The sequence below is a fragment of the Toxotes jaculatrix genome, chromosome 8 (assembly GCF_017976425.1).
Source record: "Toxotes jaculatrix isolate fToxJac2 chromosome 8, fToxJac2.pri, whole genome shotgun sequence".
NCBI classification, from domain to species: domain Eukaryota; kingdom Metazoa; phylum Chordata; class Actinopteri; family Toxotidae; genus Toxotes; species Toxotes jaculatrix.
In genome coordinates, this window is record NC_054401.1 from 7,878,227 (window position 1) to 7,901,031 (window position 22,805).

Sequence of the window (22,805 nt, forward strand, 5' to 3'; positions counted from 1 at the left end):
ATCTTTAAGTTTTTGTAGAATCTTTTTTTTTTATCATGTGATACTGTGCCCCTCTTGTGGGCATTATACCTCATGTTTTTGCGTAATCCTCAGTCAGTGTGTTTAGTATGGAGCTACACTTTTGCTGCCTTATTATTTAGTCTTCTTCCTGACTGTTACACCTCACAACCCGACAAGGCAGAGATGTGACAGTTAGTACCTCTGTAATGAATGTTAGCTTGCATATCACATGGGGAACGGGAGGGTTTGTGAAAACACATGGGATGGGTTTTAGGGTATAGCTGCGGGCAATGTGTTGGCATCTGCCAATATTGCAACTGACCATCCAGTTTTCCTGGGGCCAAATGAATGTCGGACCAGAAGTGGTTTCAAGCTTTTGGTCAGTTATTTTTTTGTCATTTCATTATTTTCATCCAGCATTTTGCTGGCTGTCTAAAGGTGCGCAGTCTACCTCATTGGTGCATGTTTGGTCTGCTACTGAAACTGCCATCCTAACCGCTGATGGCAAACCAAATATTCTCAGAATACAGCTTTGGAGATTGTGATTTGAATTGGGATTAAATCAAATCCTGTTTGCACTACAGTATTTATGCAGAATTGCCAATAGTTGTTATATACCTCCTTAAACAGTGACTTAACACTCCCTGAAAATGTTCAGTTTTTGCTCATATCAAGTGGTTGAACTTCTCATCTTGCTGAATTAGTGTACAGGTGAATTCCAGGTGTATTTTTAGACCAGGCACAATTACTCTGTAAAGTCTCAATCAGGGCAAATGCTGCTTTTCAGCCTGGTGTTAAATTACTCTTCAGCCCTTCTGGGAGCTGAAAGCATTACATTCTCATTTTAGTGGCTGCTGTTTGAAAAACTGCTGCTTTATTATTACCTCAACATGGATTTGATAGAATTCCAAACAATGTGATACTAAACCCAATACGCATACAACATAACTTACTAATATATAGATAGATACTTGACCTGGACTGAGTTACTGAGGGGTCCAGCTAGCTCTCCTCTTGATACTTGAATAAAATGAGGCAGAATCAGACATGATGTTGCCAGTGGGAAGGCTGGTGTTTTTGTTTATATCCAGTGTGATCCATTTGTAGGTAGTTATTTAAGACATTACCTCCCTATGACCCTTAGTAGGGTAATAGTTCAGGAACACCAAGCCTGCACGGAGGAGCATGTAGAACTAGCTAGCTAATCAGCATTTTACTCCCATTTTACAGGAGAAGCTGACAAGACTTTTACACCCAATTAATATATATGTAAAATTATTCTAAAGCCTTTTTTAAAAGAAGAAATCATACTACTTATTTATTTTCATCCAAGAATGCTGCAGCTTCTCCTGCTCCTGTCGAAGACTCTCAGCAATTAATGTTTGATTAGACATCAGAAAACTGCCAGAAGTCATCCAAACCTACATATGACTTGAGAATATATTTGGGTAACACATTTTTAACATTAAGGTACTCGTATTACTTTGTACATGTGTGCTTGATAAATCATCGTCCTTAATCCAATGCAGTACAAAAACAGTAATATTCCAGTACAAGAGTAACAATATACAGTACATACTGTACAGGTACATAGTATTATGAGGACGGACTTAAACTGTGAGTTGCTTTTATTTCCTTTAACTTTAACATGACTTTTTTCCATTTTTTTTTCCATTTTCTATTTTTGTGCACAATGAGTCTTTCAGATGAGAGGCGCATTGTTATTCCTATCTATGCCAAAACCAATGCAATGTTACTCTGCACTCATCATGTGTAAGATGCATTCATTTTTTTATATTCAGTTTAATCTTTTTTGAATATATGTTCCATATTTTATATTATATTTTTTAGATTTTCTTATACCCCATTCAGTTGGTTGCTGGCTGAAAAAAACAAAACATACCTCCACTCTTAGTCTCATCTCAGGAAATGCCAATCTGAAAACTCAGGGAATACTTCAGATTGATTGGAAAGAGTCGAGGAATGTTTATTCAAGATAAAATTGGGATTGATCGCTTATCCGCATGATGTGACACATAGGACAAGGGAGCCACAGTGAAATGGGCTTGGTAGGGTCTTTTGAACGTCTTGCTGCAACAGTTTCTCTTTTTATTCATAAGAAAATCCTAAGATTGTGGTTAAAAAAGCAAATGATGAAACAGTTCAGATTGAGATTTACAAGCTTTTTGGCTCAACTTTCCATGCACCCAGTGTGATGATGCTCTTTATATTTTCTCCTCTTTGACATAACATGCCATGATATGATGTGAAGAAAATGTTCCACTATTATTGTATTTTTTCCTCTATAATCGTTGTAGATGGGGATGTAGTAGAATATTGTTAAAGGGATTGGGGCTGGTAGTATATAATCTGGGGTTGTCTCATCTCAACACTTGGCTGATACTTGGTGTTTCAGACTATCAATGCTTATGACAAAAAGAATGTGTCATGGATGAATTAACATACTCTGCTTTTAGGTGTTTATGTATGTTTTCCAAGTTTAAAGGTTGCATAAGAAAACACTGTTTTGATAATTCAACTCAGGATAAAAAAAGGACAGAAAGATTGTTTATGTAAGTGCTCTGATTAGGTGGGATGGTTCACTTTCTTCTGCATTTTTACATTGAATTTACCACTTGTGTTTGCATTGCCAATATATCCTGTAACTTGAAGATTTTTTTGTTTCTCCGTTGAAAAGGGGCACACAGAGATGACTTTTGTTCATCAGTTTCTGTGATCATAATGGTTTTTTTTTGGTTTGTTTTTTTTTTTTTACATCCCTGAATCTATTGAGTACCTCAGCTCTCAAACTCTAATTGGTGATTTTTACACCCACTGTTTAGATAAAGGTTGAGTAAATGTGTTGTAATGTTTGCAGTATTCTGCAGTACTTGGTGAGGTTTCAGAGTAACATTTAGAAACTAAAAACCATACAGACATCCTGATTGCAACAAACTTGTTTGACCCCTCAGTGGTGTGTTATTGTGATTTGATTGTCGGGTGTTAGATGGGATAGATATACCTTGAAATCCAAGGACCTGTAAGACTATGTGCTCAGGGTAACATTTGACTTGAAGCACATCAAAGCATTCTACATCACAGTTTGCTTTATGTGAGCTTTTCATGGGACAACTTGTTTGTGATCATCAGCCGTTTAATATGTGGTGTTGGATCTTATCAGGTAAATGGCTAGAGCTACTTCCAAAAATGTGCATTTATTACTGATGAATGTATCAGTGTTTACTGCCATAAACCTACAATTAACTTGATCTCAGGCAATTTAATGGCTAGTTTGTCAGTGTTGAGCAGCATGTAGGCTTTTCGAAGTATTACTGTGATTATGTCCCTATATGTAAAGATCTGCTCCATTTCCTATTAAATATGTCAATATTCATGTGTGTTTTTCATGTATTCTTACAACAGAGATTGTTTACAATCCCGTCACTAGATCTGTAGTACATCATAGATCATAAATTTGTTAAGCAGTCATGAAAAAATATTCAGATGCTTTAATTAGTAGAAGAAGCAATACCACAACAAAAAAAATACTAATTTACAAGGAGGTAAGACTTCCATTCAAAGGGGCTTTTTTGCTCCATACAAAATAGGGATATATCAGTCAATTTTTATTTATTTATTTATTTATTTTTGGCAATCACAAAGCTTTTTACTTTACTGATCTTTACTGATCATTGTTCTATTGTTTCAGGTATGGATCCTCCTCTGAGGACGCGTGTGTGTGTGTATATTTTGTTTTGACTCAAAGAAATACAAAGGGTATGAAAACTCAAAGGGCTACCCTACATGAAGTGAAATACGGAAGAAAACAATCATTTCCTCTTTTACAGCACGGCACCATGGTTCCCAGAGCCAGAGACATTTCCGCCAAGTACCGCGTTCCTCCACCAGGGGCGCTCTTCTCTGTTTAGATTTTCAATGACACAAGCTCATGGGTAAACTCCAATATGGCCGTACTGAGAGAGGACCATTAGCAACACTCTCATGACAAATATCACTGCTTAGAGGCGTTACATTATTTTTTTTATATTTTGAAGCGAACGCCTGTGTCGCGATGTGGCTGCCACTTCACACAGTCTGTTTACGAAGCCAGACAACCTGCAGAAGAAGCTTCGCCGCTGCGCTTTTAAAACTATCAAGACACAGGGATAATGCTAACGTTTCTCACTTCAGTCATTCAGCTGGACTTTCTGCACAAACATGCACGGCACTTCTGTACAGAAAGCACGGAGACCCCTCTCAAGTCATTCAGTAAGAGCGCCTGTTTACATTTAACATCACATTTAATATGTGACTTTCTCCCACGGCTCCATTGAAAATATTGGGGACGCTGCTGTGCGGCTGCTCTTTAACGGAGGTGGGGTGGTTAACCAGGCGTACATTTGTCACATCAACCAGCTAGCCTCCAGCCTTTAACTGTTTTCTCTTGTAAAACCGAAACATACGGTTTAAAAACTCTTCCGATAAAGCATACATTTTACATTTGTATCGCTTGTCCATGTAAGTTTTACTGTGGCGTCTTCTTCGTCAGTTCTTATTATGGTGCACTAAGTCGGAATAGGCTCCGTACTGCCCCCTGACGTCAGGGGGCGAAAAACACCAGCTAGACAAAAGTGAGATTTATACTTTGTCAGACGTGTTTTCAAACAATATTTTTAGGTTTTACGAGAGAAAAAAAGCCTCAGGGATTAAGACTAACTGATTTGTTTGGCAAATGAATGTCTGGTTAACTGCTTCACCTACACTGAAGAATTGTCCACAGACAAGGCTGGATAACCAGCTGGGCCCCCCAAAAAGTTTAGTTTACTCCATCCATCATTTGTGGCTACATAATTTGATTAATCAGAAATTTGCACCACTGAAGTACAATTTCAACTATGATGAACCCTCTGTCTTGAAAAGGGACCCAGTGTGAAATTCTAGTTTTAAGGTGGTGTTTTATGAAACTGCTTTTATTTTTTATTTTTTTTGTGCATCAACTAATTAACACACAGAAAACCTCAGGCAAAGTCATATTGTAAAAGTACTTTAAGGCTCCAAGGCTGGAACTTGTGAATACTTTACTCATTTTTCCTTTAAAACAGACTAAATTATCAAACCTGTTGCCAAATAATCTTCTGTCAGGTAACTTGATTAATTAATAAATTAAACAGATCATTTCAGGTCAAGTGTACTTGTTGGTTTCCAGTGGTAATCAATTTACAGCGACTCAAAATAGACGAAAGCTGCAAATGTTTTTTGTTTTTGGTTGATAAAGGACTTAAGCAAACATCAGTTATCAAAGCTTTTCAGGATTACTTTTCTTTGGGTTTTTTTTCTCGTTGCCAGGTTGGAAGAGGTAGATCTGCCCCCCATAGGTGCAAAGAGTGTCCTGGTTAAAATGCTGGCAGCTCCAATCAACCCATCTGACATTAACATGATTCAAGGTAACCAGTTAGTACTCAATAACCAGACAGCAGCACTCATACTTGTTTAAAGCAGCTATACCATGAGGAACAAAATAGCAAAGAAACCAAACATAGTACTTTTTTATGATGTATGAAGACCAGTTGCTTATCTAGCAGTGTTTTTGCAGGTACTTATGCCATCCTGCCTGAACTCCCAGCTGCTGGGGGCAATGAAGGGGTGGCCCAGGTCATAGAGGTGGGCAGCCAGGTGAAATCCCTCAAAACAGGAGACTGGGTCATCCCAAGAGATGCTGGTCTAGGTAAGTGACAGCTAAAATTACATGGCTGGGACCACAAGGTCACAATTGTGTCTCCCAACATGAATTCTGTGCCTTTGTATGAGCAGGGACATGGAGAACAGAGGCAGTGCTAGCTGAGGACGATGTCATCTCGCTACCGAATAACATTCCCTTGTTGTCTGCTGCCACACTCGGGGTAAACCCGTGCACTGCGTTCAGGATGCTCTCTGACTTTGAGGATCTTAAGCCAGGTAAACAGGTCCACACACAGGGGCATGTGTGTTTCCAAAGACATGGGACTTTCAGAGGTAGTCCTAACTTCAATCAGTAAATTTAAAGCCACTTTGTTGATCAGGTTTATGGGCTGATATGTGCAGCATGAACTTACATAGGGAGAAATTCATTCAAAGCTCATTAAAGTGTGTTCATTAATCAACAAGCGAGCTGGTAGTCACATGGTGATAACACGTCTAATCAAAGTGCTGATAAAATAAAAATCTGAACTGAAACTTGATGATGCAGTATTCCCGCACAAGCCATCTCTAAAAACATAGTGCAGTACTTTTAGCTGTCATGTGATAGTTTCCAGCCATCTGCTTTATTTTCAGGTGATACAGTGATCCAGAACGCAGCTAACAGCGGAGTTGGGCAGGCGGTCATACAGATTGCTGCTGCAAGAGGATTAAACACTATCAATGTCATCCGAGACAGGTACACTCAGTCATTCTGAAATGACACATTTTTGTTGCTTTTTTCTGTAAATAAATAACTACACCTACACTCCAGCTCTCTTTTGTCTTGCTCACTCAGTATATCAAGTCCTTTCATGTCAAATATCCCTGAGACTGAGGACATTTTCAGTCCTAATAATAGGCCATCTGACGATGAGATAGTGGGATCTTTTTCTCCTAGAGTAACAAAGAGAGGTTTTTTTTGTATGTGTGTGCTAGAATTTATGACTGTAATGAACTCCCTCATTTCATTTTCCCTTTCGAAGGCCAGAGTTCACACAGCTCAGTAGCAGGTTGAAGGCTATCGGAGCAACTCATGTGATCAAAGAAGAGACTCTGAGGCGTCCTGAGATTAAGGAACTGTTCAAGGTCTGTGGCTGTGAAGGCAGCTTTAAATAAAAGAGCATGTGGTTCTGCCTATCAGTCTATAAACACAGTCATAATGCGTCCTGTTTTTTTAAAGACATGCCCAAAACCAAAACTGGCATTAAATGGAGTCGGAGGCAAGAGTGCAACAGAGCTGCTCCGTCATCTACAGTGAGGATTTTAAATAATCTTTCTTAACATGATATAATATCCTTACACTGCAGAGAAAAGTTTATCATAAAATGCCATTTTTTAAATTTATTCCAGGATTGGAGGCTCTATGGTGACATACGGCGGGATGGCCAAGCAGCCAGTTACTGTCCCTGTAGTAAGATGAAACTTGCTATGTTCTACCAGATTTGCTCCCAGAAAATTTCACAAAAACATTATTTCTCAGTACATTTACTAAACTTTGTCTCTCCAGAGTGCTCTGATTTTCAAGGATGTTAAGGTTCGGGGATTTTGGGTCACGCAGTGGAAGAGAGACCACTCAAACGGTGAGTCAGCATGGAGTTACCTCTTTCATAGCTCAGGATACACATCTTATAAATTAATTTCATGAGAAACTGTGCTAATTTTCTCCTTAGATGAAACGGCCTTTAGAGCCATGCTGGATGAACTGTGCTCCCTCATCCAGCAGGGGAAGCTGACAGCTCCTGCCTGCACTGAGGTGGGGCTTCAACACTACAACAAAGCTCTTGATGCAGCTATGCAGCCTTTCACTTCAGCTAAACAGGTCCTCATCATGTGAACTAACTGGTCACACCATAGTGTGTGAACTGTCAAGTCTAACAGACACAAATATGTGGCTCAAGCACATACAGTACTCAATAAATGTGTGTTCACAGCAGGCTCAAAGTCCTGTTTCTGTCATGTTCTGAAATGACACTATGAGGTTTTCCTGGCAGTAATCAAAAACTCATTAAATCTTTATACAACAGTGTGAGATAACAGTGATCATCATAGAACCCTGATAGCAGCTTTATCTGTTAGTGAGAGATTGCATTGAATTTAAATGGACATGAATAGGTTCAGTTAATTTTAATCAACACATTTGTTGTTGTGGAAATTTTGATATTACCGATGCACTGACTCTTTCTGTTAAGACAATACATACATACAACTAAGGTTGATATCTGGGTTTATTAAATAGATACAGTAGAGCTTCATCAGGGTTGCATGGTATGTACTTCGTCTTGAGCCACAAGAATACCATATTTTTTTTGGTTGACTGGAAGTGAAGTATTTAACTAGCACCAATAAACCCAGGTAAAGAGGCTGCACCCGAGATTGCTGAAGCCAAAGGTTGTTTTTTCTCCTGCTTAATTATATATAGTGAATGACTCACTTAAATTACAGATGTCATATAATTAATTATAATTTAAAAAGTGAACACACATCCGCTGATGCAAACTGTTAAGTGTAGTCATTTCCTATCCAAAAATACCTTGAAGCTTCAATTATATATTTTAAACGTAATCTGTGATAGACAATCATTATCGACTGGACAACACCAGACTTACAGCCACAGAGAGGACCGGCAGCAACCCACCATAAATGGCGGCTGCCCCTTCTTTTTCCAGACAGTGTTCATATCTGCTGAAGTCTACCTCTCTGGCTGCACAGACGTGGTCAACACGGCAGTCACTGTTACACTCTGTCAGGTCATAGCTGACAGAGTTGTACTCGTAGTACTTCTGTAAGTAGCAGTTGCTATTAGCAATGCGCTCCAGAACCTGGTGCATGGAAGCTGGAGAGGCGTCTGGTACTCTGAAGCTCTCCGTGAGGCGGTATTCTTTCTCCCAGCGTCCACTGGCCACATTAGCACGAGTCAGGTTCAGATAATATGTCACAACATCCTGGTTGTGCAAACAGGTGGTGGTTTAAAAACAGAAACCAGATAAATAATTGTTAAAAGGATTTTGTGGGAGTTGAACATCCTTTTTTTTTGCACATCCTTTTAAAATACAAACATGCTGTATACTGCAGCTTAAAAAGGTTCCTAAACATATTTGAATAGAAATTCTCCAGACTGGCATTGACTTACTTTGACCAGAAGTGTTTGGGTGTCATATTCAAACACACGAATCCCAGGGTTGTTTGCACCATCCACGACTCCAGGAAGCGTTGTTTTCCACGGTGTGACCCCTGGGCTGAGAAACATTGTGCTGATAGGAGAGCCTGTAAAAAGCGAAAAGAATCCCTGCTAATTTTCCTAATATTACAAATTTATACACAGCACAAGGTTGTGTAACATCTTGGCTCTTAATGTGAGAGTTCACTGTGCATCCCAGTCATATCAATCAACACTGAAGCAAAACAAGGAGAAGAGTTTGTACTCATTGTAGTGGTTGTATTGTTAGAGTGACTTTACCCTCTGAGTTGTAGAACATGCGGAAAGTATCTGTATGGTGATGGCCAAAGAACTGCCCGAGTATGACGGAATGATGCTTCTGGATTAAATCCAAATATTGCTGGTTGAATTTGGGTGTAAACCACGCCTTATTTCTCTTCTTCTCAAAGAAACCTGGGGGAACGTGGCCAATGATGTACACCTGGTAGAGAAATCAATGTAGAAGTCAAACAATCTATTTTCACTTTCTGAGTTGTACTACTTTAAATTGATGACTCTTTTTGCAAGGCAGGGGTTAAAATGTGGACAGACGTGAACACCAAACACTCTCTAATTGTGAAAGTTAAACTCTTTCACAACCTCTTTTTCATGATTACTCATAAAATAAAGTGTAACTGAAAGTATTCTCTATTTTACCCCCCATGGTAACCAGCATTAAAAAGAGGAAAGACGTACTTAGTATACATTGAATGTTTCACTGCTCTCTATGGCAATGAAACATTCAGCACATACTGATGACAACATGACAAAAAAACTAAAAGCAGGCCGAATGGAGGATAGTGGAAGTCCCCAAGTTTAACCCCTGTTGCAAGACACAGACAGAAATGATGCTTTGCCTTCTCTTTGTTGTTGGTAGCCTCTGTAAGAACCTGATCGGCCCAGCTAAACTGGCCCGCTGGGTCATCCATGTCCAGGGTCAGCTTGTTCTGGTCATAGTAGAGGTTTGTGTTGAGGACCAGCATCCTGAAACCCGTTCGACTCAGCAGCTTTTCTGTGTAATATCCACCTGTTCAGGAGTAAGATTGCAAAAAAAAAAATGCATGACACAACTGGGCATATGTTTCCAAAAGTGTAATTTGTGTTTTGTGATTTACTGATTCTTCTGAGAGCAGTTGTGCATACTGTATTATTTGTGAGCATCAGAGGAGGCTCTGTTCACCTTTTTTAAATGTTCCTTGGGACTCTGGATCCAGCCAGTCCTGCCACATTTCTGCTGTTTGGTTATAGATGTAGTTTGGGCCAGCAGGAAGCTGGCTCTTAGGGTGGTAATCGTGGTTTCCCAGGGCAGAGTACACTTTAGTGTCTAAGGAAGGCAATGAAGAACTTCCATTATTAAAATTATTTAATCCATACTAAAACAATAAAGTTAATGTGGATCTCTTATGTTCTTTCCCTTAAATGCACATGATGTCTCTTGACTTCAAACGTACGTGGAAAGACCTGTTTTATGATGTGAGTGAGGTTGCTGATAATGCTCAGCACTGCCTCTTCTCCCAGATCCTCATTGGGGACATGTGGTGTGTCATCTCTGAGAGGCAAAAAACAGGTTATTCAAACCTGGCTTGTAGTCTGTGATTTAAGTGCTGTAACAAGCAGTGATGGAAAGGTAGTGATGATTTCTCGGGCCCCAGGGTTTGGGGCCACAGTCGATTAAAGTAGAGCAGGAATACAGTTTACAATGGAGACCTAGTCTGAATGGTTTCAGTGGACCCAGCTGTGCCCCACAGTGCACCATATCTCACAAAAGGCATAAACACGATGATTATGAAGCTGGACTTGGGACTTGACACAAGCCACATAAAAATGTTCCAGTCAGCATGGAACAGATACATACCCTGTCCACACGATGAAGTCGGGGTCTGGTAGAATATCCTTCATGGCATACACCGAGGAGTTGATAAGATGCCATGGCGAGTCACAAGCATAGTCTCCAAATCTCCCCGCATTGGCTGCGGGTCGTTTGCCGCTTGATGCGCACACCAGTTCAGGATTATCGATCAGTTTGTATGTTTGGTCCCAATGCATATCCGTGATGTGCCAGAAGTTACCTGGATTAAAAATACACATATATATATACGTTTGCGTTATGACAGGAGTATTTCCAGAAGCATTTGAATGTAGTGTACTGATACAAGGTGGTTATTTTGGCTGTTTTGCTACTTACCTGGCAGCGCATGAACCTCCCTGAAAAGCAGACAGGACAGGAGCAGCTTCACTGCGGACATGCTGAACTGGATGAGGAAAGCAAACATCCGTCAAAAGTCAAGAACAGCTTTGAGAGAAAAGTCTATAAAAGGCAAAGAAAGATAAGATACAGCTATTAATGACGCATCCTTGGCTTGGAGGCTATCACTTTGCAAGAGAGACACTATATATATATTTGGATCCTTAGCTGTACTGATAAGATTTCAAACGAACTGCCTACATTAGATAGACTAATATGGGCCACACCTGCCTATAATAAAGAAGTTCAAAAGTCAGAGTGCTTTTTTTTCTGAGGCAAAGGGAGAAGTATCCGCTAGACTGTTTAATTTTAGGATATTGAGCCAGAGCACACCCAGTGTAGTGTAAACTGGTGTAAACCATGAGTCAAACTTCTATTTATATGCAACAGATTTGAGAACACCATAAAAAGGCATCAGATTTAGCGGTCCGGGTACCTTCCGAATCATCCCACATTAACTATTTTTATGTAGGCTAAAGGTAAAATCAGTAAGCCCCCGTTTACAGTAGCACTCAGTGGCATGCAATTCAATGTTTACATTCTTGTCACGTTTTAAATATTACAATTAAGGCAGAGCAAGGTTTGAGGTGCGCATGCTACCTTCAGGTGCACCTCGTACTTCCGGGATAAAAGTTTTTGTATTTTGTTTTTTGACAATGGGATGTTAATACCGCAGGGGAGCGTTTAAATAATAAATATTAGGTCGACATTTTAGAATAAAAAAATATTAAATCTTTAAGATGTTATGCCGCCTACATTTTACTCATCAGTACTCAGAGCTGTATATAACGTCCAAACAGCAGTTGTCACATGTCTCAGTTAAGTGGATCGTAAAAATAGAAAATATTTCCCACAGGACCTGAATGTAGCAAAGCCTGGCGATGGCCCGCCCCGCTCATTGGAGTGATGCGATCGAAGCCCCGAGCTTTACCTTTCAGGCACACTTAATCCAATGCTGTGCACCGCTCTCAATAATCCAAATCAACCAAAACCTTCATGCGAATGTACGCTAAATGTATGGTTGGGGCTATAGCTGAGACTTGGGCTCGCTAATAATAGCGACAAAGGCGGCATTTACACACACCCGGAGAGGGAGGACTGTCTGACAAGCCAAACTCAGGGCGAATATATACCCTGTATTGTAAATTTCGCGGGACTTCTGCAATGCGCATGCGCTGTACATTGAGTTTGGCGCGGGACCACACAAGGAAGACGTCTGCAGACCTGCGTGCCCCTGTTGTCCCTGTTCCACAGTGTCAATAAGCTATTAGATTTGATTTTATTAACTTAAACACAAGACGCCAACATGTGGAATCAGGGTGAGTTTGATGTCTACACCGTTGTGTTCATAAAGTGCTCGGGTGGGCTTGTTGGAGTTGTCTGCCTGCGGCTAACGTTAGCTTGAATACTCACTAACACCTGTTTGTTAGACGTTAGTTAGCGAAGTCACAAATAGAAAGCATGACGAATAAAACAGTTCCTTAATTCGGCTGTCACTGCCACTGTCGCTTTTTTGTTTTTTTTTGTTTTTTGTTTTTTTCAGGAGGGTACAGCGAGTCCTCTATGGGCGGAGGTTACACTCAGTCTCCAGGAGGTTTTGCATCACCTGCGTTATCCCAGGGAGGAGAGAAGAAAGGGGTCTGTACTAAAGGCGGCACGACAACCTTTTTTATAATTCAGTGGAAGTTTGAAACAGATTTAGAGCGGTACATTTGTGCTGGACATCAGTCAGAACAATAGCAACTTCTTCCACGAAGATGCACTTAAATTTCTTAAATCTTAAAAACAGATTCATAAATTTAGCCTCTATTTCCTTTTTACACATTTGAGCAGATATTCCTGCGTGGGGATGTAAACACTGACAGGCAGATGGTGAGGCACAGCAGTCACCCTGTGTGCAGAGTAGCTGCTGGTCCTGAACAGTTTTTTTAAAAAAGCACTGAATTCAGTTCCCTCAGAAAAAGACCTTAGAAGGTATTAAAAAGTCTTACATTTCATTTACAAACCCCCCAACCCTCCTAAATAGGACACACAGAGTCCCGTGTGGTTGTTTTGTGTCTCTTTGTCCATTCTTACTTTACAGTGAATACATTCAATGTTCTCTTAAAAAGATTTAAATCAGTGAACCCTGCAGAAACCCTTTATTTCTGTGTGCTTTGTAGAGAACCCGTGCAACACAGATAATCCCCTGCACAGTGTCTCAGCTGATGTCTGCTTCTCAGGCGGATGAGGCCTTCAAAGTAGGAGATGTGGAAGTTGCCCAGGTAAGCTCAAGCAAAGGAGGGGCTTCACGGTGGCAAAATATAAAAAGAACGTTGTCAGATGTTTGGCATTTTTGTTTGAGAAATGAATTTTGTGTTTAATTCATTTTCAGAATTGTTGCTGGTACAGCTGAAATAATTAGCTGATTAATTCAGTGAATCAAGGGAGAGAAAAGCAACCTGCAAATGTTTTGATATTTCATTCATCATTTCAGTCAGTCAAGTTCTAGATTGTTGGATGTGACGGTTTAGTGCTGTTGTTGTCATATAATAGGGAACTATCTGTTAATTTGAATGCATGATCTTTGACCCTGTGAAAATATAATAATTGGCAGACTAATCAATAATATAAATAATCATTAGTTGCCTCTCCAGTTGTCAGATTAGTTCTCTGTGGTACTGTTAATTGATTCATGAACTACTCATTTCAGCACTGAAGGGCTGTATGTATATGCAGAATTGTACTTAATGATGTGGTTCAAATGTAGATTGAACCTCTGCACAACCCACCACTAAATTCACTCTCTTAAGTGAAAATAGTTGTCTCTTAGCTTTATGTGTGTTGCAGAGGATGCATAGTTTTCAAATGCAACAATAAAATGCTGAATGAACTGGCCACTATGGTCAGTTGGAGAAAAGACCTACGACCTGCACTGTTCAAGTAACTTTAGATAAATAAATAAAAAAAACACTTGTTTTATGCGACATACCCTAATTAAGTATACGTATGCAGCCATTTAGCTTTCCCAGTCGCTCGGTTTGATACCAGTTCACGTTCTGTGCCATAGGTTACCATTGTGGGGATCATCAGGAGCACAGATAAATCCATGACCAACATCCAGTACAAGGTTGATGACATGACAGGTGCCCCCATGGATGTGAAGCAGTGGGTAGACACAGAGGTTAGTAGGGCATCATTTCACTCTTGTGCACACAATTTGAAAAGTATTCTGCTGTGCAGAGACACCATATTAAAATGAATTACAAATGTAAGCACAAGACCTAGAGCAGAGAGTAATGTTTGAAGTGAAGCATTAATCTCGCACTTTTTTACCACAAGTAATAACCAACTCGTTCTCATTGAAAAGCTGCAGCTATACCAGATTTTTTTATGTGGGACGTTACAGGACTCGAGCACCTCAGCGATTATTCTGTGGTTTTTATTTGTTTAGGACCCCAGTGTGGACAGCACCGTCCTGCCCCCAGGCACTTATGTCAAAGTGTCTGGCAATCTGCGCTCTTTTCAGGTGAGCTTGATGTCCTGAGATTCTCTCCAGAAACAAGAACTAAGCTTTATGATCATTTCAGAGGAAACATAACCATATGAAACTCTGAAAGTTTTATGTTTTGGATCTGTCGTTCACATTTATAGCATGTTGTTTGTGTTGTGTGTGTTTTTTTTTTACTGTGCTATGTATCCGAAGTTTAATGCTGTTCCATTTAACAAGGATGTGGCATGCTGACCAACATGGTTTTTGCTATGTTGCTTGAAACGCATGCTTGCAGTAAGGAGGTTGTGATAACTTTTTCACAGAGCTGTCCCCTCCCCATAGTTCCTTTGTGAATTTAGCGGGTTTGACTGAGGGTGTGGGTGTTTGTCTTCTTTCTGTATCAGAACCACAGATCTGTTGTGGCGTTCAGCGTCAGGCCCCTTGAGGACATGAATGAAATCACCTCACACATGCTGGAGGTTGTCCAAGCGCACATGGTGCTCAGCAAACCTCAGACCATGGTGAGAAGCTTTAACCATAAACCTCAAACTGCTTTTTTTGTTGTATTTGTTATAGTAGGTCAGATTATTTTCAATGAATACTTCCTTAGTTATAGAATACATTGCTTAAGGTAATATTAAGAAATCTGACAGGGTGTAGATGAACACCTGTTAAATTGTGTTGTGCTCCCAAAGGTCGCCACCATTACTGCAGTGAAAGAGATAAACGTACTCACTGACAGTGAAAGCATGCGTGCATGGGTTGTTCACTGTCACTGAAAGATGAAGGTGGTCCGTTTATTGTTGGAGCAACAACAGTGCAGAGTTCCCTTTGCCTTTTTTCCGTGAAGGAACATATGTCAAATGTTCCTTCGTGCTTGAGTCACGTTTCTATGAATTTTTGTTTCAGTATTGTTTGTGCTGTTACTAGGAACTGTGTCAACACAACTTAGTTTCTCTTTCAGTTGGGGGCCGGAGGAGGAATGAGCAGTAATATCACGCCAGTGTCACGGCCGGGCATCATGGGAGGGATGGGAGGGGGCTACGCAGGTGCTAACGACATGGCGAACAATGGGTTAAGCGCAAACCAGAATCAGGTGAGCCTAAATGACAAATTTATGATTAATGATTAATATTACAATTTTAGAATACACTAGGTTTTATGAAGGCTGACTCCATTATTGTGTGCATCAGCACTGTGACCTCTATGGAAAGAACACTAAGTAGATATAAAAACTGTCGGTTCTTTTAAGCCAAAAGCCTTTTTGTATTTTTTTTTTATTCCATATGCACACGTTTCATCACACACAGATCGGTGTCTCATACTTTCTGTCCCCTCCTACTAATTCTTGGAATTGCATGAAAATAGCATACACAGAAAATGCAGTGTAATGTCATTGTTTATCTCTTAAGGTGCTGAGTTTGATAAGAAGCTGCCCAGACCCGCAGGGCATCAGCATTCAGGACCTAAAGCAGAGACTCAGTGGCATAAGTCTGACTATTATCAAGTAAGAGAAGTTAATTTAATACTCCTCAGTGGAGACAGTTAAAATCAGAGGTCTCAGACTTCTTAATAATTCCGTTTTTACATGTCTTTTTATGCAAAAACACAATTCATATTTCTCATTGTGCTCTTATAGGCAAGCCGTGGAATTTCTAAGCAACGAAGGTCACATCTTTTCCACCATTGACGAAGACCACTTCAAATCAACAGATAATGATGATTAGGCACTTCAGCACAGTCCCTCTCTGTTCAGATGGCTAACACTCGCTTTAAGTTTAGTGAGATCTTTGGTTTACACATCCTGTATTCTGGAGGTTGCTTCTGCTATTTTTGCAAAGTGTTGGTGCTGAACAAGCTGTTGTTAGCAGTTAATACTGTTTTTCTGTTCTCTTTCCCCTCCTTGTCCATTGTAAAGCATTTTGTAATTTTAAAATTTGGAAACGTAAGTACTCAATTTATTTTTGTCTATGTAACTTACTTTATGAGAAAATTAAAAGATTATACAAAATACAATTTGGTCGTTTAGGAACTCTTTGTCATAATTGACACATGTTCATTTTACAGTATCATTTTCAAACAAAACAATGCTCTTAATAATAGATTCTATACAGTTCACGTTTCCTTATTTTGTTGCATTAAACCTTCATTTAAAACAACTACTTCCCCTGTCTCCCCCACTTCAGTCCACACACAACTCCATGATGAACAGGCCAATTTATTAAGATTCAAATACAGAAATACTTCATTTACATGTGCTTTCACACTTTTAGCCATATCACAACAAACAGAATTTTGCATTTCATGGTTTAGATGTCTGCTCAGTGACTGTGAGTCCACCTGTGGAAAATTCAGTGGGCATTGTGCAGAGACCCACTCGTTCACACACTAGACAGGTTTTAACAAAATCTGAATAAACCATATACTGTAAGTGTGAGTATATTCTGAAGCCACTTTTTTTTGCTTTTTTTGTGTTTTTTTTGTGTTTGTTTTTTAATAAGAGATATCATTGGTACAAAACCCACCAATAGACAAGCTGCTTGCAAGATAGCACAACACAGTAACTTATGAGACACTTGCCAACATACCTGCATTTGGGAAAGCTGGATGTGTTAAGACCTCTCTTAACACATCTATAAAATAAAATTGTAAGATAGTACAGGTAATGAATTTGTTTTGTGTTGTCTCTTTGACAGTGAGTTTGTGATGACACATTAATCAACAAATGTTTCAGAACCTACATTCATTTATTTGGGAACACATTCCCACAATATATAACTGACAAAAAAAAAGAACACACTTTGATACAAAGTGTAGCACCTTATTGTACTCTCAGGACATTAGTTTGATGTGGTGTGAGGGAGAACATCTACTGTTATTAACTATATTATTCACAGTGGTTATTCTGCAGCCTCAAAGTGAGAAGCCGTCGAATAGCCATGTGTTGCCTTCCAGCAAGAGCTGATTTAACCCCTTTCTGTTTAGAGTTTGCATAGATACAGAAAGAGTTTAACATCAACATTAAATTCTTAAACAATAAAATGTAACCCTGTTACCACCTGTGTGAAGTTTATAAATATGCAGTTTGCTTTTGAGATAAAGACGTATTGATTCAACATTAGCAATTTTAGGCTGATTTATGTGTTTTTCTATTTAACTGTTTTTTTTTTCTGTAGGATGTTGCTGAGGTTTTGTTCCAGAATAAGCCATACTTAGTACTGAACAATATAATGCTATTAAAACTACAAGTTACAGCCCCCAAAATTACCACACTGTTAAATCAACACTTTTCTGACAAGTTTGAACAAAAATATATAAAGGCACTATGTGATATTTCAACAAATACTACAATAAAGGTAGCCTGTGTTCAGTCAAAGTTTGCTTGTGGCAAAGCTCCAGCCTCTGAAGGAGTGGTCTGAGTTGTGGACTAAATGTTGAAGGAAGAGGATTTGTGCTGACCACATGAGAAGCAAGGGTGTTATAGTTTGTGTCGCACCAAAAGATGCTCTCTCAGCTTCAAATATTTTGAGCAAACATTTGCTTTGTCTGAAGTGTGCACAAAATAAAGAGAAAAACTATCTAAGCGGCAACCTGCTCCAGTTTTCTCTACCATGAGTCAGCAAAAGCCCCACAGGGGGCTTTAAATCTTGCAAGCAATATCACAGGTCATCAGAGATGTAGTATACTGTAGTTACTGTTAAGCCAACTGTCTGCAACATGAAATTAAGTAGTATAATGAGTTTCAACACAATATTTGGGCTTTGATAAACAGGTTGCTTGGGCTGACTGTAAAGTCTCTGGTACACTGAGATGAAATAGGATAGGATAGGATTCAAGATAGGAGAGCTTAAAAACTGCAATACATCACTCATTCAGATCACTGCCCATATGTGATATTTCACTGTTGGAGAACACACTGTAATTTTTAGTAGTACATGACATTCTCTTGTGCTTTTTTCATCATTGTTGCCAAATGATCATCCACTGTCTCATAGTCGTGGTCACTGTCCACATCTGCTGCAACTTCACTCAACATCTCTGGGGGAAAAGAATCATTCATTTGATCAGTTAGTGTTATTCTGTACTCACGTTATTTCATATTTTTCTTCCTGTGAACAAATCAATGTCTGTGTGGACAAAACATGATATAGCATACTCCTTTGTGTCACAGAGCTACATTTCTGTCCAGAAAGTATTAAAACACTTCAGTGAGTACATTTGTTTTAGTGGGTGACATGTTCCTTCATTGCCATGAACGTAGGCACTGTAATTAATTTGAGTCAACCCCACACACACTGTTCTGGTGCCACAAATACTTTCTAGAGCACCAAATGTGTATAAACCCACAGCTGACAGCAGACCCAAACAACGCTCCTGCTTAAGGAACATTTGCTTAAAAACTACAGTGCCTCTCTGTGTTAATAAGTTAATAAGTTACTTTTCAAAACATTAAACCACATATTTCCAACTTATATTTAAATATTTCCACCCTCATTTGGAAGATATGAGCTTGGGCTTGGAATACTACATGTCAAATAGGGAAGTTATAGGAAGTGTTTTTTGGACTTAAGTGACATCAGACTACATAGTAGAATGAAACCAAAATTATCCTTTAAGAGTAACCAGCATGGCTGTACATGAGTTTCACCTTTTTTCAGAGATTCCTCCATTCTCACGTAAGTGTTTGGCAGAGCCTTGCCCGTTGTCATTTCAGCTGAGTACTTTCGGGGTGCAATTGGTGGAGGCTGATCATCGAAGACATCCTGCGCAGAAAGAGGAAGTCAAAAATAGCCTTTTATTACATGCATGACTTCTCCACCACATTGAAAAGTGGAAGCATCTTGGCTTTGCATAGTGCCTGTTCCGTTTGAAATTTCCTGAAAGTTATATTGTGAGAAAATGTTTTTCTCAGACAAATTTATTACACTGTGGTGCACTTTTCTCTGAACCAAAGTAGATATTAAATTGCTGTTTCAAAACAGCTATACTTACTGGAGGTGGGGGAGCCGGAGGTCTTCTTTTTGTATTCAGCGCCAAACTGGCTAACTCTTTGGTTGGGACACTTTTATCTGCTCGATGTTTGGATTTGTCTGCCTTGGATGATTTCTTTGAGGGTTTTGATGATTTTTTTGGAGGGTCTGAAGATGACAGATTTCGCTTTGGGGGTCGCGGAGGAGGAGCCTCGTCTGAGTTCCCCTGTTTGCGGAATTCATAAAAGAACGTGTCTGTCACCTCAGTAACTCTATCCATGCGGTACTTAGGGGGTTGATCGCTGGACCATGGCAGGGGGTCCTTGGTGAGAGAGATAGACATAGAGAGCCACTGGGTTGGGATTTCGAAACAGTGGTCTGGGTTGTGTAGAAAGCTTGCCTGGATGGTGGGCTCTAACATAGCCCCCTCTATTCTCAGACATGCAAACCCAACTAGTGGATCGGTCTCAAGTTCAGGATCACGGCTCACTACTTTAACATCCAATGGCAAACTAAACTCCTTACCCAAGTCCCTGAGTCTGTACTTCTTGTTATCAGTCAGTACCTCCACAAAGTGACTCTGCATGTACAGAGGTAGAAAAATCTCTTCTGCCTTATCTTCCTGCTTGATCTCCTCTTCATCAGAATCATCGTCATCCTCATCATCTGGTTCTTGGAGACGCTGACACAAAAGAGCCTCCACAGACTGCTTCTGTTCATTGCTGCTTCCACATGGCAAGTGCATACTTCCGCAGCGAATAACCTCCAGCTGTTCCCCCACACTGAGAGCAGGTAGACCCTCCTCCTCAACTTCCTCACAGTTCCTTGTCACACTGACCTTCAGACCTGGTGTCTGGATTGACGCAACATACAGCTCGTACACTGAATTAAACTCTCTTGGCCGCCTCCGAAATCGTCCACCATATTCCTGAGATACCAGAAAATACTGCTGTGCCTTCCGGCTCTTCATGCTCGATAATAAAATCATGGGTGTGGTTCCTTTCTTGTGGAAAACCAGGTGCTCACTCTTGCTAATTGATGGAAGCCAGCTGCACTTAAACAGAGAGCGGGTCTCTGGGCCTTCTAGTATCTCCACTACTGCAGGGAAAGATTCATCTGGCTGGGAAAGAACCTCTGTCAGACTGAGCGGGGTCACAAAAGTTACATCTTTACACAGCTCAGTGACGTCGACCACATCCACCTCTAAGCTGGAGGGGAACTTCAACACATTCTTCCTCACTGTGCAAAAAGAAAAATGGGAGAAACAATATTGCAAATGTAGAGAAGGCACTCTATGAAATTATATCAACTGAAACCAGAGTACACTGGTATTTTTTACCAGTGATGGAAGAAATATTCGGGGCCTTTACAAGAAGTTCTGTACTGTATTAAAAATCTTAACTACAGAAGTATTCATCAAAATGTTCTGAAGGTGTCACAGGTAAAAGTACTAATTATACAGAATAATGGTCCCCTTGAGTGTTATATTATAACAGAGTTTGTAATGTGAGTGAATTACTTTTACTACTGCATAGATTTTGGTATATTATATAAAAATATCCAGATAATTTGAATAATTTGTGAATAAAAAAGAAAAAAAAGTAAGATGTTCTTACAGTTCATGACGGCGTGGACCTCGTAAATTGGACTGAAGACAAATGACCCTTCACATTTGGTTTTGTTGGCGAAACGAAACCTTCGACTGCGCAGGCAGGCAGAGGACATGATCTCCCGCAGGGTGAAGCACTCCTCGCTCTCACACTCATAGAATTCTCCTCGGGAAGAGAGAGGGATGCGCACTTCAGCTGAGGCTTCCTGTTGTCCTTGAACATGGCAGCGGACATAAGCCTCTTCAACCCCACTCCGCTCAATGGAGAGCACAGTCAAAGCTCTCCCGACCCCCAGTGTGAAATTGCCAAAGGTCAGCTTGGAGCGGCTGGTGAAAGTGAAGGGAAGGCAGGATTCCAGGCCTACAGGCCTCAGACTCAGCATCTCCTCTACTGTACTGTATGCCATCTCCTCCGGAACAACCTTGAACAAGCCTGACAAAACATGACAAAACAAAACATGTCAGTGGTCAGCTACAGAACACGTTTTTGTATTCCCACAATAGCCCTGTTTACTGCACAGACCGACCTGTGTGGTTGATAGGCAGCTCAAACTTCTCATTGTTGCTCACGTCTTCGCAGCTAACGGATAGGAGCTCAATACCAATGACCTTTATTAGATCCCCAGTAGAAAAGCACACTTCACTACCAGAAATTTCATATATTGATCCTGAAAGACAAAGAAAGAAATAGAGCAAAGAAGGAACAAAGATCAAGATCAACATGTTCTTCTATTTTCCTTACCCAGGACACAATCTTACATACTCTAGTTTTAAATATTTCCAACTATTAATCAGGCACAATACAAACATTTAAACTAAAACAAATACTCACTCACAAATACACTCTTTATTAACTTCTGGTTTGGTAAACAAAAGTATTTATGCAATAAATTGAGTCAAACAATATAGAAACTCAGACACCTTAAGATTTGTAGCGATCTAATCTCCTTATGTAATTTCTAATCTAAACTCTGTCCTCATCTACACTCACAGTTTCAGCTCACAATCAATAAAACAATAAAAAAGCTTACCTTGGAAATAGACTCCAGAGCAAACCTGTAGAATTTTTGGCAGACAAGTATTGTCCAATGATGCAATTAATTGTTGGAGTGGCAAAGCAGTTATGCCTGCCATCACTGATCTCTCAGTGTGCTGCGATCAAAAATGAAGGCAGATAGCGAATGACAAGCGCAGCACATAAAAGGGCTCGCTGTGTCAGTCAGAAACCACAAAAGTGAATGAGGAAGTTACAGGAGCTGTTTGCACAATTCTTGCATTCACAGACCTTACAGTTATACTGAGAACGTGAAAAAACACAACTCTGTTTTTATTATGTATTATGAATTGGAAATTATTACAGCTGTATAAAGCATAATTCACTATCACCAACAAAAAAAATAGACTGACACTTAATAATGAAATGTGGGCCTACTTCTTTATAAGGAAATGTGTCTATGTGTGTGTGGGAGCTGCAAATACTGCAATGTGCACACATTATCTTCCTAAGTGTCTGCTCCTCCACTCTCACACCGACAAAAGCAATTCTCTTCCATGTTATGTCGAAAAGATCCAAACCTCCTTGTGTTGTTTTTGTA

General features: G+C 39.9%; 4 protein-coding genes across 4 annotated transcripts; 2 read left to right on the plus strand and 2 right to left on the minus strand.

The window, feature by feature from the left end:
* Nucleotides 1–3,931: 3,931 nt before the first annotated feature.
* mecr (mitochondrial trans-2-enoyl-CoA reductase) lies at nt 3,932–7,552 on the plus strand. Its single transcript, XM_041043939.1, has 10 exons — nt 3,932–4,269; nt 5,347–5,444; nt 5,594–5,725; nt 5,812–5,955; nt 6,313–6,415; nt 6,702–6,804; nt 6,899–6,972; nt 7,069–7,129; nt 7,226–7,298; nt 7,389–7,552. The coding sequence occupies exons 1-10, from the start codon at nt 4,073–4,075 to the stop codon at nt 7,550–7,552; spliced, it is 1,149 nt and encodes a 382-aa protein (XP_040899873.1). The 5' UTR covers nt 3,932–4,072.
* smpdl3b (sphingomyelin phosphodiesterase acid like 3B) lies at nt 5,486–11,447 on the minus strand. The gene is made up of 9 exons (XM_041043937.1): nt 11,387–11,447; nt 11,100–11,222; nt 10,770–10,983; nt 10,366–10,463; nt 10,095–10,238; nt 9,772–9,941; nt 9,176–9,356; nt 8,849–8,982; nt 5,486–8,660 (listed from the first exon to the last, which is right to left on the minus strand). The coding sequence occupies exons 2-9, from the start codon at nt 11,185–11,187 to the stop codon at nt 8,298–8,300; spliced, it is 1,392 nt and encodes a 463-aa protein (XP_040899871.1). The 5' UTR covers nt 11,188–11,222; nt 11,387–11,447; the 3' UTR covers nt 5,486–8,297.
* Nucleotides 11,448–12,323: 876 nt separating this feature from the next.
* Nucleotides 12,324–16,760, plus strand: rpa2 (replication protein A2). Its single transcript, XM_041043940.1, has 9 exons — nt 12,324–12,478; nt 12,703–12,797; nt 13,322–13,423; nt 14,209–14,322; nt 14,593–14,667; nt 15,036–15,152; nt 15,596–15,727; nt 16,044–16,138; nt 16,271–16,760. Exons 1-9 carry the CDS (start codon nt 12,466–12,468, stop codon nt 16,356–16,358), a joined length of 831 nt encoding a protein of 276 aa, XP_040899874.1. The 5' UTR covers nt 12,324–12,465; the 3' UTR covers nt 16,359–16,760.
* A 73-nt stretch (nt 16,761–16,833) lies between these two features.
* On the minus strand, nt 16,834–22,374 carry themis2 (thymocyte selection associated family member 2). Its single transcript, XM_041043936.1, has 6 exons — nt 22,242–22,374; nt 21,738–21,878; nt 21,218–21,643; nt 19,624–20,840; nt 19,280–19,394; nt 16,834–18,669 (listed from the first exon to the last, which is right to left on the minus strand). Exons 1-6 carry the CDS (start codon nt 22,342–22,344, stop codon nt 18,557–18,559), a joined length of 2,115 nt encoding a protein of 704 aa, XP_040899870.1. The 5' UTR covers nt 22,345–22,374; the 3' UTR covers nt 16,834–18,556.
* Between the last annotated feature and the right edge of the window lie 431 nt (nt 22,375–22,805).

Bases quoted from the DNA above. Each gene is read 5' to 3' on its own strand.
- mecr (XM_041043939.1), top strand. From the start codon at position 4,073: ATGTGGCTGCCACTTCACACAGTCTGTTTACGAAGCCAGACAACCTGC. The intron at 4,270-5,346 runs GTAAGAGCGCCT...TCTCGTTGCCAG, and splicing joins GACCCCTCTCAAGTCATTCA to GTTGGAAGAGGTAGATCTGC. The intron at 6,805-6,898 runs GTCTGTGGCTGT...GTTTTTTTAAAG, and splicing joins AGATTAAGGAACTGTTCAAG to ACATGCCCAAAACCAAAACT.
- smpdl3b (XM_041043937.1), bottom strand. From the start codon at position 11,187: ATGTTTGCTTTCCTCATCCAGTTCAGCATGTCCGCAGTGAAGCTGCTC. The intron at 10,984-11,099 runs GTAAGTAGCAAA...TTTTTAATCCAG, and splicing joins GGAGGTTCATGCGCTGCCAG to GTAACTTCTGGCACATCACG. The intron at 9,942-10,094 runs GTGAACAGAGCC...ACTCCTGAACAG, and splicing joins CCAAGGAACATTTAAAAAAG to GTGGATATTACACAGAAAAG.
- rpa2 (XM_041043940.1), top strand. The intron at 14,323-14,592 runs GTTAGTAGGGCA...TTATTTGTTTAG, and splicing joins AGCAGTGGGTAGACACAGAG to GACCCCAGTGTGGACAGCAC. The intron at 15,728-16,043 runs GTGAGCCTAAAT...TTATCTCTTAAG, and splicing joins TAAGCGCAAACCAGAATCAG to GTGCTGAGTTTGATAAGAAG.
- themis2 (XM_041043936.1), bottom strand. From the start codon at position 22,344: ATGGCAGGCATAACTGCTTTGCCACTCCAACAATTAATTGCATCATTG. The intron at 21,644-21,737 runs GTCGGTCTGTGC...ATGTTTTGTCAG, and splicing joins GCTGCCTATCAACCACACAG to GCTTGTTCAAGGTTGTTCCG. The intron at 18,670-19,279 runs GTGAAACTCATG...CTTTTCCCCCAG, and splicing joins GGAGGAATCTCTGAAAAAAG to AGATGTTGAGTGAAGTTGCA.